This window comes from Phoenix dactylifera, chromosome 10 (genome assembly GCF_009389715.1).
Source record: "Phoenix dactylifera cultivar Barhee BC4 chromosome 10, palm_55x_up_171113_PBpolish2nd_filt_p, whole genome shotgun sequence".
Lineage (NCBI taxonomy): Eukaryota > Viridiplantae > Streptophyta > Magnoliopsida > Arecales > Arecaceae > Phoenix > Phoenix dactylifera.
The window spans coordinates 5,119,799-5,135,468 of record NC_052401.1 but is presented as its reverse complement, the minus strand read 5'-3'; the positions used below and the strand labels follow the sequence as shown (position 1 = coordinate 5,135,468).

Genomic DNA, 15,670 nt, shown 5'->3' with positions numbered 1-15,670 from the left:
CTTTGTTTAACTTTTGAAATGATGATGAAATTTATAATATTTTAATTATATTAAAATAGGGGCATATGATCTGTTTGACTGAAGTAGAATTTTCGAAGCGAGGAAAGGTAAGTAATCTAATGCTTCAAATTATGTTTTCCGAATTTTTGTTAAAATAATAATTATTTGATTAAATATTAATTATGATGTATGTTTTATACTTGGTTAACATAAGCATATTAATGTTATAATTATTTAAAATATGTTATGTGCTATGTTATTGGAAAAAAAAAAAAAAAAAAAAAAAAAAAAAAAAAAAAAAAAAGAAAAAGAGAAAAAAGAAGAAGAAGAAGTGGTTGGGCAAACCATAAAAATTATGTTTTATAAGTAATGGAGTTTGCTATACAGATATGCGGTCGGGTTCGGAGTGTGATACGAAAAGAGCCAAACGGTATGAACGATAAATTAAAAAAAAAAAAATCAAACATCTTGCGGGAACCAAAGATGAGACTTTCTCCAACTTTGGCCTCAAACTACCAAAGGAGCTCTAGATCGGAACAAGATCACAACTTTTGACCAAAAACAACTCAAAGCTCGCACCTTTGAAACCATTCGAAACAAAGAGAAAAATCAAAGAGCAAAGAGAAAAGTCAAAGAGCGGAAGAAAACAAAGGGGACTAATGGAGGCATACGAGGTTGCCAGCGCCAAGGATGCAGAAACGATTGACAATGTTGACGTGGACGAGGCCGATGGCTCTCCCGGAAGCGATCTCCGACGTGAGGCCGAGTTCTCCGTCGCCGTCGAAAGCTATCCCGGCTTTCAAGGCATCCAACGGCCTCGTCTCCGAACCCGTGTCTCTCCCTACCCCGACAAGTCCAGTCGTGCGACTTGTATTAGATCCCAAATTCTCTCTCGCGCTTTCTGGGCTCCCCCGTTCTCTTCGGGTCACCACCGTGTACATCGCGCCAAGGACCGTTGGATCATCCATTGCACAAATCTCAGAGCGAAATGTAGATGATCCGTCGACGGCTGGATTCGCGTGTGGTTGGTGTTTTTTTTTTTAATACAACGGTAGTTCATATCATGAACACTACCCTCAGCATCAATAGAAAGAAGGCTACATAAAGGTAAAAGTCGGACTTAGTCCAAAGAATCTCTCCAGAATGGTAAGCAGCAAAAGAGGTAACTTACTCTGCAGTTCTGTTTTTCTTTCGAAACACAAGAGCAACTTGAAGTGAACGATAGCTCGTCAGTAACCTTTAGATGTCCCTGAAAATGGGATGGCCATCTCTTTGTCGCCCAACATCCCGAATCCACTCGGTCACCGTAAAAGAGTCTCTCTCCAGAATGAGGCTCTTTGTCCCTAGGCTCCTCCTGGCATAGGTGACTCCCTCCCATGCTTCGATCAGTCTAGCCAGCTTCTGCCACCGGTAAATTATTAGGCGAACCGGATCACAAGATCACTGTAGATAAATTTATTAGGATGGAATTATTAAATGAATTTATTTCATTCTAGATCCACGATACATCTAATTCACCTAGTAATTTTTATTTTGTTACCTATACAAACCACTCCAACCGATTTTGGTATCTAAGACATGGAATATGCAAGATTTTACTATAGCAATAATTAAATTCAAGTCCTAAAGAGTAGAATAGTAAAATAATAATCTTTATTTTTTGTTATGTTTTGATATTTTTAAGCGATCGATTTGGATCATGCCCGGATGTCTTTAATTTGTTCACTCAACAAGGTTTCAAGTCATGCAAGTTTTTCAAAATTCTAGATACCAGCCTACACATTCAGTGAAGCACATGGTACATGATAATTGTTAAATCTCATACAATATTGAAGTTTTCGAATGGGTCGAATTTAGGTTATATTATTATATTTACAGGCAAACTTAAATTTTATGTCAAATTCAAACGTAAATCTATAATCAATTCATAATCATAAAACAACACCCAAAATAAGACCTTAAAAAAAGTGCAGTGGTTAGATCTGTATTAGCTCAAACTTGTAGGAGCAAAGTGAGGGATGGAAATTGTTTTTCAGCTGATATGAGAAAATAAGAATAATAATATCATGGTGCTCACATATGCACAAGTATAACATAATTGGGTTTGTTGCAGTTATGGTTTAATTCTTCATTTTGTATGTTATCCAAAACCTGCTCAATAAAATTTTCGACATAGGGCTCGTTTGGTTCGCGGAAAAAGAAGGGGGGAAAGTATGGTCAACGAGAAAGTAATGAGATGCCTCTTGTTTGATTGGAGTTTTCAAAGAAGAGAGACGGAAAAGTTGTATTCCCATAGAAATATGATTTCCACATTTCGGGCTCGTTTGGTTTGCGGAAAAAGAAGGGGGGAAAGTGTGATCAATGGGAAAGTAATGAGATGACTCTTGTTTGGTTGGAGTTTTCAAAGGAGAGAGATGGGAAAGTTGCATTCCCATGGAAATATGATTCCCACATTTCATGGGAAAGTCTTTCCCATGAGAAACATGGAAAAGTTACTTTCCCATGAGGCGAGAATCACTTTATTTTTATTTTTCCCAAAAAGCCCCTTCAGCATTAAAGAAGCATTAAAGAGGCATTAAAGACCTAATTTTTATTAAGGGCATAATAGGAATTATACATAATTTTTCCAGGAAAGTGGATGGCCAACCAAACATGAGCACTTTGGAAATTTGTCACTTTCCCATGGTCAACCAAACATGCCAAAAGTATTTTCCTAGGCATCCTCTTCATAGGAATTTGTTTCTCAGGAATCATATTCTTAGGAGGAAAAATGCTTCCCGCGAACCAAACGAGCCCATAATGTTTGGACCCAATCCAACCCTAATAATTTATTGGGCCTATTTTTCATATTGCAAGTCCCAATCATATATCTGAAGCTAAGTTTGGATCAAGTTAGCAGGCTGCATGGCAATCCATTGCCACCCTAAACGAAATATCCAGTCCTATGCAGACATAGATATGAACAAGGCATATATGCTAATCTAAACATCATTTCATAATTTATATTTAAATAAGTATCAGTTGTATTTTGAAATTAATATCAATTTTTTTAAAAAAAAATCTTGAAGCACTGAAAATATGAAATAGTAGTTGTTTTTTTTTCAAGGAACATGGTGGGGATGCAACCACCAAACCCTGTGCGTTCTCAAACTTTATATCAACTGAGAAATATTTTTTATTTGGCCAGCAGTTAAAAATTATTCTATTATTTGATTAATAGAGAGCTGGGCAAATATTATCATTACTTTTCTGTTATTAACCATTATTTTCCTTTTTCCTTTTGGTAAAACTAGTATGTTCCATGAGACCAAGTTCACAACCATTAAAACCATCTTAATACCGAATAATCCCTCATTCTAGACAAATTTATGTAAATAAAAGCATGGCAACTGTTGCAATGGTCAATGACAGTTTCAACAGGGATTCATAATAAAGGGGATGATGGTATTGTTGAGACTTCGCTAATGGTAATAATTAGTAATATTTTCTTATAACGAAGCGTTCCTCCATAACTGTAACTTAACGTTGTAGCAGAAATAACTGAGACAAATCACCTAAGCCAAGTCCAAGCCTCTGACAGGACTTTATTGGAAGGAACTAACATATCATAATCCTTCATTAGTGATAATATTGGAAAGCAATGGATAAGATTGATGAAATAACTGTGCGTTCGGATTACATCATTGTTTATAAAATAAAAAACAGTACTTTTTACCCGATCAAGAGATCTGAATTCATGAATATTATTTGATAGGATGATTAATGAAAAGGCCAAATATTGGCTGTAGTAATAGGATAACAGATAGATATCAGCCGTTTTCAGGAGTAACTATAACAGGTGTTGCCTTTAAAACCTGTGCTAACTTTTGAAGCTTGAACTGTTTCTGCTCCTTTTCGTGTAAGTAACAGCCCAAAGAATTTGTCGTATCACTTACTAATATGAGCCTACTGCAAGCCACTTCAGTGCAGCATTACTCAAAGCTGACAGAGTGGTTTTACTAGCTATCAACTGAGGATATCATAATTCTTTTACAGGTTAAATTATTTGATTTGTTGCAACTGCTAACCTCGGTCTGAAAAATTGCTATTAGGAATTGCATGGGCTTCAATGCACTGTTAGATAAACAATAATCAAAGGAGAGTGGAGTAATGGGTGAAGTTGTTTCACCCACATATTATGGAACAAGGTATCTGATCTGGAAGAAGCCTCTGAGTCTGGACCTACCCAAAAAATTTGACATGGATTCTAATCTTTGTTGCAGAAAGCACTGAGATCTGAATCAGTAGCCATGTCGTAGGTCTAACAATCAAGTGTCACAGATCAATCACCTGTAGGCAACAGGGCAACCATCATGTAGTATTAAATGACTTAAGGATCCATTACAGAAGAAACTGGGGAGGAAAGGGCGCGCTTAATACAGCCATGAAGCTACCCATCACTTAGACACCAAATTTCTTTTTTACAAAATTTGTACAGATTAATCTACATGGGACATAGACTGCATCCGATAAACTTAAGAACCCATATGAGCCTGAGGACTGTGGCCTCATACTAGGAGTATAAATCTTTGATCCTTTCCAGACATCTTCTGCTTTTCTTGGGCACGACATATCTCGACCTACTATCAGCAAAAGCTCATGGTCATCTTTCTCAAACTGCATTAGTAAAGAACATTGACAAAAAAAGGTTAATGAATTACACTACCTTTTCTTATATAAAATCCAGGTAGATGAATCGAGCAAAATGATAACTCATTAGTTACATAAATATCCTTGAAGAATTTGACTTAATTGTATATACAAAGAAATCTTTGCTGTGAATACTTTGTGAATAATCACAATCGCAACCATAAGATCAAGATATTGGACAGATCCAGAATTCCGAGATTGCCAAATAACAATAAGCATGACTGGAACCATAAAAGATCTGGTGACCATCACATATAATAACCATACATCTCAGGAAGCTCTTGGGCTTCAGTGATTAGCAATGTATCAGACACCGACTTAAGATTTATTTAAAATTTGTTCATTGGTGATAGAAACTTGATCCGCACAGCGAGAATTGAAATGTTGGTTTATATTTTGCTGTATATCAAAATGCCTAATATGCTGTTGACGAGTCAGTACAAGGTAGGGTGTGTACGTCATATATCAACATTTAGCGACCTTTGTTGTACTGACTCATAGTTTTTATCCATGTATGCTAGGACATTGGCCCATACGTAGATCTATAATGGCATACATATATCTAATGCTCAACTTGCGCTCTATCATTTCATTGATTGAATCGCAATGTTGTATATGAAACCCTACCAGTGTCTCTTGATATCAAATAATAAAAGATTTCCTAGAGTTTCCCGCCATACATGTTATTATTTGTTCAATCCAATATATTGCAAGTCCACAATAATTTGTGTTATGTTTCTTTAGATAGTGTAGCAGCACACGTGTTTAAAATATGTTAAGCTACAAGAAACATGCTTTCTATAGAATAAGTTATTGCACTAGTCTAGAAGGACCAAAAATAGTGTTTCAGAGTACAGAACATATTTGTGTTCCATTTCCATTAGCATCTCTATATCCTGTTAGATGATAACTAAAAGTAACTGAAGTACTAGCTACGGATCTCCTGATAGTGCCTCGTATCTTAATGTATGCTTGCAAGGAGGTGGATGCACGGTTTTAGTGTTGTGTAGCACAATATATAAATAGTGTGAAACCAACGGTGACACATGTTATTACTTTCTTCTATAAAGTGACTGCTATTTTCTTCTATACAGTGACACAATCAAGGTTAGCTAAACTAGTACTGAGACCCATACCAGTCGGCTACCAATTCGGTACAGGGTGAACCGGATGGTTCACCCGATTCAATAGACCATGATTCAATCCTTCTAAAGAGGAGGGGGGCCGAACCGGTTCAAACCAGTGCAAACCGCTTGGTTTGCATCGGTTATGCTCTGAATTGCCTAGTTCGGGATGGTTCGGAGTGGTTCAGTTCAATTCGGGAGGATTTTGAAATTTAGGGCCAAACCGATACGGTTTCTCGCTGGTTCGGTTCGGTATGGGGTGAACTAGACGGTTCAGCCCGGTTCAGCATACCTTGTACATAATAAACACTAAATATCATTGTATGAACCTAGAAACATCTAGACAATGCCTACAGGATTAAACTTTACTAGAAAGTAACTCAAAATCCAAGTCATGATGGCTTCAGACAAACTAAGATCCATGATTAGAAGTTTAATAGCATACCATCAGTCAAATAATTACTGTTTGACCATGAGATTTATGTATACTATTTGATACAATCAAAATGCAAAATAAATTTATGAAGAAAAAATGGAAAACCTTTACCTTTTGTTGGTTTCTGCTCAGGTAGAGCGGCAGTTGCCTGTGCATATGCTGCTGCAGCAACAGGGTTATTACTCAAAGAACCAAATGAAGGAAGCTTGGCAGTGCTTGGAAGGTGAGAAACAGCACCAGGCATAGTAAGCCCTGTTGATGAACTTGACTGAGACTACTGATTGGTGATATGCTTTCTTGTTTTCGAACTACCAGCAAACATCACATGCACTGCTGAATTGTGGTTGCCAGGATCTGATTTTGGAATTAATGGCCGCTTGGCCTTTGCTGAGCTCTGAGCTTGAACAGGATGTGTTGATACAGGTGGCATTGGTCTGACCTTCCTTCTAGAAACATCCACTAATGAAGTTTCAGGATTTGGCATCTTTTGAGAAAGTGGCATCTTACATTGTACATGTTTTGTATTGTGGAGAGCTACAGAGCCACTAGAGTTGTAGTAGGTAAGTGCATTGCAGTCATTGCAAGCCATTGATGCTTCAGTTGAAACAAATGCGGAAAGAGCTGAGTTAGGGGATATCATGCAAGGTGCAGACTGTTTCTGGACTTTGTTAGGCATTGATGACTTAATGCTGTTATGAGCTTTCAATGGATATGTTGGCTGCTTTTGCAACTTTCTTAGCTGGTCATGGTGATGACTTCCAATCTCTTGCCTTGGCTCAAATGGCCTATCTACCTTTACAGTTTTTAAGCTCATCTGGGAATCACCTAGATCATGTTGTTTCCCTACTATGTTTGCAGTGGGAGTAACAAGTTGGAGCTTCTTCTGAGAAAGAGAAACATTACTGTCAGCTTCATCTTCAGTTTCATTATGGCAAGCCCCTGATAAAGGCTTCGATGGAGGGAAGCAGGGAGGCAATTTGAGGTGCTTTATGAGGGATGAAGACCCAATTGAAGCAGCCGAGTTTTGGGATTGTTGAAAAGACTGAGACTGTAATTGAAAGGATTGAGAAGAATTGGAAGGCAAGGGAGGAGGTGGCAATTGCTGTTGCTGGCTTAGATGGGCATGGTAGCCAGGTGGGAGTGGGAAAGGGCAGCTCTGAAACATGGTAAAGTATCGAGGATCTCGCGTTGCTGCAAAGTTGCTGAAATTGCTACTTGCCGAAAATGAAGCTGCACAGGGAGCCCCGGATGTAGAAAACGAACTAAAATCTTCTGAATCCTTTGGTCCTGCTGCTCTGGAATGGTTAATTGGGGATACGAAGGTTGCACCCTGGTATGACATACGGTGACAGGAGAATGTAGTTAAGAGGGATTGGGGGGGGGGGGGGGGGGGGGGGATTAGTACTATAAGATGACATTGAGGGCAAAATCTTCACAAATCAGTTGGAAAGTTGGAAAAGGGCAAAAACAAGAAAAGCATTTAGTCAGTGATATCTTCCAGTTTAAATTCTTGATTTTTTTAAATAATAAGTATCATGTAAGATAAAAAATTGTATTAACCCAAAGAAAAGAGAAAAAAAACCACAAGCTGATGAATTATCCATCCAAAACCTCCAAAATTAACAGGTTCTCCAACAAAACAAAACAAAAAAAGAAATGAGACAGAAGAACTGAATAATAGGAAAATTCATTGCAATATAGAATTTGAACATCCAATGGAAACCAATTGCAATCTAGAATCTGAGCATCCAATAACAACCAACAAAAGTAGAGTTGCAAATCGCAATAATGTCAGACAAAGATTTTTTTTCATTGTTTTTAGGCATTCTAATAAAATCATAAAATCTCCAATCAAGTGGCTAAATATAAGATTCAAGAACCCCAAAGAACTCACCTGGTGTGCTAAATGAGGAAGTGAAGGCTGGCATATTTTAGGATCTCCTATGGCTTTCGGATTCATGACAACAGGACCACCAAATGTGGGACCAAAATTGTTTTGGGGCAGAAAGTCCAGATTCTTGACAACAGGGCCACCAAGAAATGAAGTGCCAGATTGTGGCATGATACTTAAGCTACATGGTCTAGCATTACAGAGAGAAGAACCAGTAGCATGCCACAGGGGATTGATCTTGGCTAGCTGTTGCTGGAAATATATGAATTGGGCAATGAAGCAATGTGTGGTACAATGACCCGGTCGTCTTGGTGGTATTATAACAAAAGGCATCTGCCAAGGAGAGACAGTATTAAATGTAGGATCAACAATAGTGATGCCAAGAACAATTTGACCACGCTATCATTTTCTGATATTAGAAACCGTATGAAGTCCAATTAATTAATGAGAAGAGACATATTTCCACCAATATAGTTTTGACATACTAAAAGTGAAGAAACATAAAGAACAAGGTTTATTTCATTATTTAGGCCCTGGGGAAGTTGTTAGTAGTAGAGCTTTTGGAAGTAGAGCTGTTGGAAGTAAAGCTGTCTGAAGCAGAGCGTTTATAAAAAGCTGTTTGTTGTTTGGTAACTACATTTCTAAAGTGCTGTGGCACTTTAACATGTATTTAGTAAACAAACTGAGAAAGTACTTTTGTGTGACAAAAAATGACCATAAAGAACATTACCAGTATTATACAACAGAGCATAATAAAATATAATACGTATTAATACATAAATATATGATATAATATAATATTAATGTAATGTAATATAATATTATTCTAATATAGCACTATAACATTATGTATTATAGAATAATAATTTAATATAATATTAAATTATTTAACATAACATATCAATGTATTATGATATAATGTAATATAATATTATATTTATAGTATAATATAATAATAAATATATAAAATATTATAATTATTAGTGTAAATTAATTTTTCATCCTTATGACCATTTATCTCTCTAACAAATTTTCTAGCTAAGTGATAAAATTGGTTAAATAATTACTAATATTTTTATTTATTTATTTATTTATTTAGATCAGATTATTTGCCACTGACTCATTATTTTTCTTTTTATTTATTTTATTTAGTTATTTATTTATTTATTTATTATTTTATTTTATTGAAATATAGAAGGGTCGCCGGCCATGGGTGGTGGCCGGCATGGTGGTTGCCACCATGGGCAGCCATGAGCTCCCAAAACAAAAAAAAAAAAAGAAAAGGAAGAAGGAACAGAGGCGGCGGCGTTGAGAGAAAGAAGAAGATAGAGAGGGAGAGGGAGAGGGAGAGGATGGGTGAGAAAGGAAGAGGTGGGATGAGGGTTTTGAAAAAAAAGTGAGATTTAAATGGGGATATTTTGGTCCAAAAAATAGCTTCCCGACAAAGCTAAAAACAACATTTTCGGAAAACTCCAAATTGGAGCTTTTTCCCAAAAGTTGTTTTCAGCTTCCCGCAAAAGCTGAAACAGCTTTCCGAAAATTTTACCAAACACCATTTTTTATCTAAAAGTACTTTTGAAGGGCCAGAAAGTACTTTTTGGCCCTCCAAAAGCTCCCCCAAACAGGGCCTTAGTAATAAGTGGTGCTTCTCAGAATCCTACTGTGCCATTGTTTCCTTAATATAGAACAGTGTCTTGACTCTTCTTTCACCCGAGTGTTTAAGGGGTTTGCATGTGTTGTGTTTGCTTTATGACAGCTGACCTGATTCCAGGACGCCTCACCAATGCTGTTTGAGGCCTATGATGGAAATGGTGAAACTAATTCACACTCGAGATGCCACCACTGGATTAAAAAAGACAATGGCAACTGCAAACATTAATGGAGCCTAAAGTTAATTAATGACAGCATACTGGTTTTTTCCCCAAGTACCCACAAGTTTAATTTAAAAAATCATTGAAACGTAAGTGACTATGCATCAAAATCTTACACTCCAACACAGCTGGTTCCTCAAAAATAGATAATCAAACACAACTGAAAAGGCTAAAAATCTACTTTAGAAGGACAAGTTCTCCCACTAAATTCAAGAGGAAGAACGATGAAATGGCATACTTCCTTTGAGCATGATAGTTCGTAGACAAATGATTTTGTACCATTAGTCCGCTATCAGCATGCAACCTGGAAAGCAAGTAATTGCTCCGTAGTCTCTATATTAAGGTATTATTCATGTTAACAAAATAATATAAGCACATGTATGCACCCATAGACAAGACTGATATAGAATACCAGAATTCAACTGAAGTGGAATTGAAACCAAGAAAGAAACAATAATAACTAGCAAAACATAATAGCTAGCAAATCAATATGATTTTTCTTTTTTAACTCTAAGAAATGCCGATTGTTTGAGGCCTATCCAGGATGAGGAAACCTAGATTTTACATATGGAATGGCAGACTTCCCTTCCTCTGGTTCTTGATGTGCCCTAGGAATAGGCAAACTGCAATCCAGAAACCTGAAAATGATTTTTTTTTGGAAAAAAATCAGTAAAACCACTAGACCAGAACAGATGGTGACCATAAAGAAGATGATCAAAGTACTTTGCTGTTACCTAAACCCCCTTAGCATCAAGGAAAATGAATGAAACCACCCTGAATTTTGGATAGCAATAAAAACCCCAAAAGCTGACAGAGTGAGCTTAAATCTCTCATGCTGAGCTGCTTTCTCTCCAAACTCCAGAGCTAATTATTATCCTATGAAAAATTAATCTCTCAGGGCAGTTCCAACCATTTCCCAGAGGAGGATTTTTTTTTTTATTTAAAAAATCCAATTATTACCCACGTACCCGAATGGTGGATGACCGCCAGGCCATATAGGAATTGTCATCGGAATTGGAGTAGAAGTGGAGGTCCTGATCCCAGTGGATTTTCCTGAGAAATATTATTGAACATCAATCCAAACCAAACTTTCAAACAGTCAAGATAAGTTATCTAATATATTAAACCGCTATCCTTACCCATCCTATCTGCTGGACTTGTGGTACCTTCAGGTGTTTTCTGAGGGTTTTGGATCATATTGACTTTGTTTTGATTATGAACATCATGACATGATCTAATTTTTCCACTGATAAGGGGTTGTTTCACCAAGATTGCTGCCTCAGCAGCTTCCTTTTTAATCTGGGATTTCTTTTCCTGTTCAATGATGTCAGAATCCTTCTTTGCTTTTGGGCCCTGCATTGCCATCTTCTCAGCAAGATTGACTATTACTTTGCTCTTATCATGGCTTTCATGAGTGACATGGCCCTGTATTTGAATTCCACGAGGAAAGAAAAACTTAGACCCCAAATTTGTGAAGTTGGTATGCTGTACAAGTTAGTGTCAAGATAAACCAAAACAAGCCACAGTCACAGCAAACTTGAATCATGTGATAAGTATCAAGAACAAATGCAGATGGAGTATTAGATTTCTGCTTTCCAGGTTTTCCTAATTGCTCAAAGGTGAACTTATGTCATTTTCCCTCTTAGGATTTGAATTTTTGAAACAGTCCCTATTTAACATTGATTTTCTTATTGCAGACAGAAGGTACACCATCCAATTTTTTATGCAGATATCTACACACATTGTTGTTCTGCGACACTTGAGGGTTACCGTGGACAAAAGCATCAAACCATTAGAATTTGGGGATGTATTTACAGGAGGAGCCCGTGGAGAAAACAAGTTCTTAGGATTTTGTCTAATGACAAAATTTATCACAAATTTGAAAGTATAAAGAGCTACAGCTGCTTACCATCATATCAATTTCAAATTTAATGCCCTTCACACCCTCCACAGAAGCAGAAACTGGAGAAATGCTGCAAATGAAATAGGAAAATTTTAAGCGCAAATCATTTAGTATTCACAACCATTAGATAGAAATGAGCATGGATAAGTATATCTTTAATGGTCTTAACTAACCTATTATGGACATCAAGCTTATCATCCAGGGATGGAAAAGACGGTAAATTTTGCTTTGATGGATTTTCTTCCTTCTCAATCATTTGATTAGTTTGTTCCAGAGCTGCTTGGAAATTAGTACCTGAACATCCATCATCTTTCTTCAAGAAATCAGAATCAGGCTTCTGTTTTGGTGACACAGATACAGGATTGGTGGAATTGGGTTTCTCATCTACTTGGAGAGGTAAAAGAATGGGATTTTGAGGAACCCATGGACCTGCTATTCTGGAATAAACATCGCCATTTGGCAAAACCTCTTTCTCAAGTTTTGGCAAAGAAGTCCTCGTTTCTGTGATGTGAAGGTTCTTATCTTCTTGATTTTCAATGATGGAAAAAGTATGGAGCGAATTGGCGTCATTCTCTTCAATGCTATCTTCATTGGGCTTTGAATTGCAGGCAATCATAACAGAAGGTTTTTCAGCATCATCTGATTGTAGGTTCCTGGGCATCTTCTTCTTTGGAACTGTGAAAGGTCACTTGGAGGATTAAGTTGGGGGGAAACCACTTATGCAGCAAATAACACAAAAAGGTTTTATGCAACCCATCTGAATAGAATTTAAATTTGATATGAAACAAATCTCTCATATTATATTGAACCAATGCATCTTTGATATTTGCAAAATAATAATACAAGTCAGGTAATGAGTAACAGAATGATATAAGAAATAATAAAATTCAACAAGCATTTTAAGTCATAGAAGAGGTTCACTTGATTTCATTTTATCATCTCATTTTTTGTAGCATATGTTCTGAATTTTTACGCTTCCAGGACAACTAAGGGACCAATAACAAGGGATTATACTAGAACCCCGGAGAGGCTAGAAAACTTTAAAAAAAAAAAGAAGAAGTCATAAAATTAAAAATTTAAAAGGAATTAGAAACTAGGCTACGGACTACAGTGGCTGCTTTAACTGAATCCAGATAGAATTTAAATAAAATATTCCCATATCATCCCAAACTGATTGGGGACAACTTCATTATTCTAGGAAAGAGGAAAAACGAAAAATTTTGTAGCCACTCATTTCTCTTACCTGTTCCAGTTTCAGGGGTAATAGTTGAATGATTTGATAGAAAGGTAGGTTGAGAAGATAAAGTCAGAGATATGGGAGTTGATGCCAGAGATGAACTTATTGACACAATTGAAACATATCGCTCATCTGAAAGGTTGCTACAGAAATCAAGTTGAGCACTCTGAAAATTTTCTGATTTGGCAGGAGAATGTTGTGAACGGGGCTTTTTCAATCCACAGAGAACCTGTGCAACTTCAACTTCACTTTCTGAAATTGAAACCTGCATGATAGTGGACAAGTTGGCTAGCGTAAGAAATTATCTATGACAAGCTATTATCATAATAGCTGCAATAAACAAGCACTAAGTGTAAACATAGAAACATCAATAAAAGAAAAATGAAAAAAAAAGAAAGATAATGAATACCAACTTGTGACATCTTTGAGGGCCTGTGGGTGGTTGGTGAAAGTTTCTGCAATAAAGCCCATGGAACATAATGTGAAAAAGAACTTTTGAACTGGATGATGCGAAGGCTCTCAAAGTTAATTGAAGTACTGAAATCAATGCACTAGTCATACAGATTTAGTTGAATTTTCAAGTATTTTTCTTATGGAGAAAAGGAACTTGTATAATGGCAACATTTACTGTTTCAAATAGAAACTACGGTTTCAGCTAAATAATGAGTATTGACAGAAAAGCTGAAAACCTTTGAAATTTAAGCACATCCACAAAGCTCAGAACCACGAAATATAGGAAGTTTAAATGGTAAAAATTGCAAAAAATTATAAAGGATTTCATGTTGCCTATCAGTAAGCAGAAAATGATTATCTCCCTTAATCACAAAATGTGACATAAAGGTGGAGTTTTAGGAAGTCAAGGAACACAAATTTAAGATTTACTAACTATCCATAGATAAAATTGATTGCCATAAGCCTATTATTTAGTCATAAACAATAAAGATGTTCGAATTTTTTCTGCTTCCCCATATAAAACAAAAATAGATTCTATGATACCAGTACTATTCATATCCATCTAAAAATAATACTTTTATGAACAAAAAAGAAAAAATTGTAAAAAGAGATGGAGCTCACTGACCATTCCCCCTCTTGCTTTCATTGATGCATTTGATGAAGGTGAGGAACTGGATGTGGCACCGTTATGAACAGGAGAGGAACAAGATGAATGCCGAAGCACAGCAAAAGATTCCTGAGGTCTTTTAGCACAAGCTGTAAAGTTATGGAAAAATTAAAAAAAACAAAACACGAAGGTTCAGAAAAAGTATGAAAATTTTGAATTCTTAATTTGTCCAAAATTAAGTTAAAGACAGGAAAGTTGAGTAGAAGAACATGCCAGAGCGAGCCCTGCGAGGAACAGAAACCCCAATCATCTCTTTGGAGACCTAAAAAGTAAAACCCACTGATCAGGTAGTGATGGATCCAAACGGGAAGCGAATCAAATGTCTCCAATATACCTTGTACTCTGGCTTCACTCTGCTTGCCCTTCCCTGGTTACACTCATCGCCTTCCTCCAAGCTCTCATCAGAGCTTCTATCTGCAACTTCCTTCCCATGGTTTGCTCTTCGTTCATTGAAGCACGGCCTTCGCCTTGTCCTACTGCTCGATCGCAGCTCCCTGCTGCCAAACTTCTCTTTAATCGAATTGTTCCTTATATGTTCCACATCCAAGATACCTAGAACAAAAATTCAAGCAGCAAAGCAATGATCAAAAGAAACTTCAAAAAGACACTTCTCATTCTATGTTGAAAAAAAATCAAGAAAGTGACCATAGGAATGATCAAATTGATTCCTTTCTTATTTTGTAAAGACTACCTGACGACTCCCTCGGCTCAGCACCCCGGGATCGACGTCGGAAGGAATAGGGCGTTCTCCTCCGGCCCTCTCTATTCCGCTCCATTTCTGCTCCAAGCCTCGATGATTCCACCATAAAACCTCCTCGGACATCCCTCAATCCGAAGGCTAGGAATCCGGTTTCTACCTCAAGAACTCGAATTCTAGAGCTTCCCTTGAATTCCAGTTGGAAAAGGAACAAAATGGGATCGGAATCACAGGGGAAGAGAGTTTTCTTTTTTGCTCCCTTGGAATAACAAAATTCCGAGAGATTCCGCCAAGAAAACTGCGATGAAATTAAAGAAAAAATAGCAGCTTCTTTCTTCTTACCTGATCAAAATTGAAGCAGAAATCCAATAATTTTTGGCGAATCCTTTTACCCCTTTCTATCGCACGGATTCGAGAATCCTAAAACCAGGACTTCGAGGTTTCCTCTTTTATCTCGTTTATTGCAGCTGCCGCGAAGTCGATTCCAGCCTGAATGTACGATTCTGATTCGTCCTCGTATCACATCAGCCGAACCCAACCGTTCGATGGAGAATCCAGATCGGACGGTTTAAAAAAGACGGCGCTGTGGTGGCAGCGTTCGACCCGTTCGATTGTAGAAGTGGGGCCTTCCCGCGCTCCTGAGGACAACGCTGGCTGGTATCGTTGGTGTATTCTGTAGGAAGTAAGTCCCAGATTGGGTGA

The 15,670-nt window shown here is 37.1% G+C and overlaps 1 protein-coding gene across 10 annotated transcripts; it reads right to left on the bottom strand.

Moving 5' to 3' along the window:
* Positions 1 to 4,314: 4,314 nt before the first annotated feature.
* On the bottom strand, positions 4,315 to 15,410 carry LOC103708563 (protein TIME FOR COFFEE-like). 10 transcript variants are annotated; one of them, XM_026805218.2, is made up of 15 exons: positions 15,311 to 15,410; positions 14,963 to 15,155; positions 14,606 to 14,823; positions 14,485 to 14,550; positions 14,230 to 14,360; positions 13,565 to 13,606; positions 13,158 to 13,416; positions 12,088 to 12,589; positions 11,921 to 11,984; positions 11,151 to 11,436; positions 10,980 to 11,064; positions 10,577 to 10,649; positions 8,144 to 8,473; positions 6,361 to 7,579; positions 4,315 to 4,656 (listed from the first exon to the last, which is right to left on the bottom strand). In XM_026805218.2, exons 4-14 carry the CDS (start codon positions 14,519 to 14,521, stop codon positions 6,524 to 6,526), a joined length of 2,865 nt encoding a protein of 954 aa, XP_026661019.1. In that variant the 5' UTR covers positions 14,522 to 14,550; positions 14,606 to 14,823; positions 14,963 to 15,155; positions 15,311 to 15,410; the 3' UTR covers positions 4,315 to 4,656; positions 6,361 to 6,523. The 10 variants fall into 10 exon arrangements, with proteins under 10 accessions (XP_026661019.1, XP_008791768.1, XP_026661016.1 ...); XM_008793546.3 differs by having other exon boundaries at positions 14,485 to 14,533; XM_026805215.1 differs by having other exon boundaries at positions 4,315 to 4,619; positions 14,485 to 14,533.
* Positions 15,411 to 15,670: the final 260 nt, after the last annotated feature.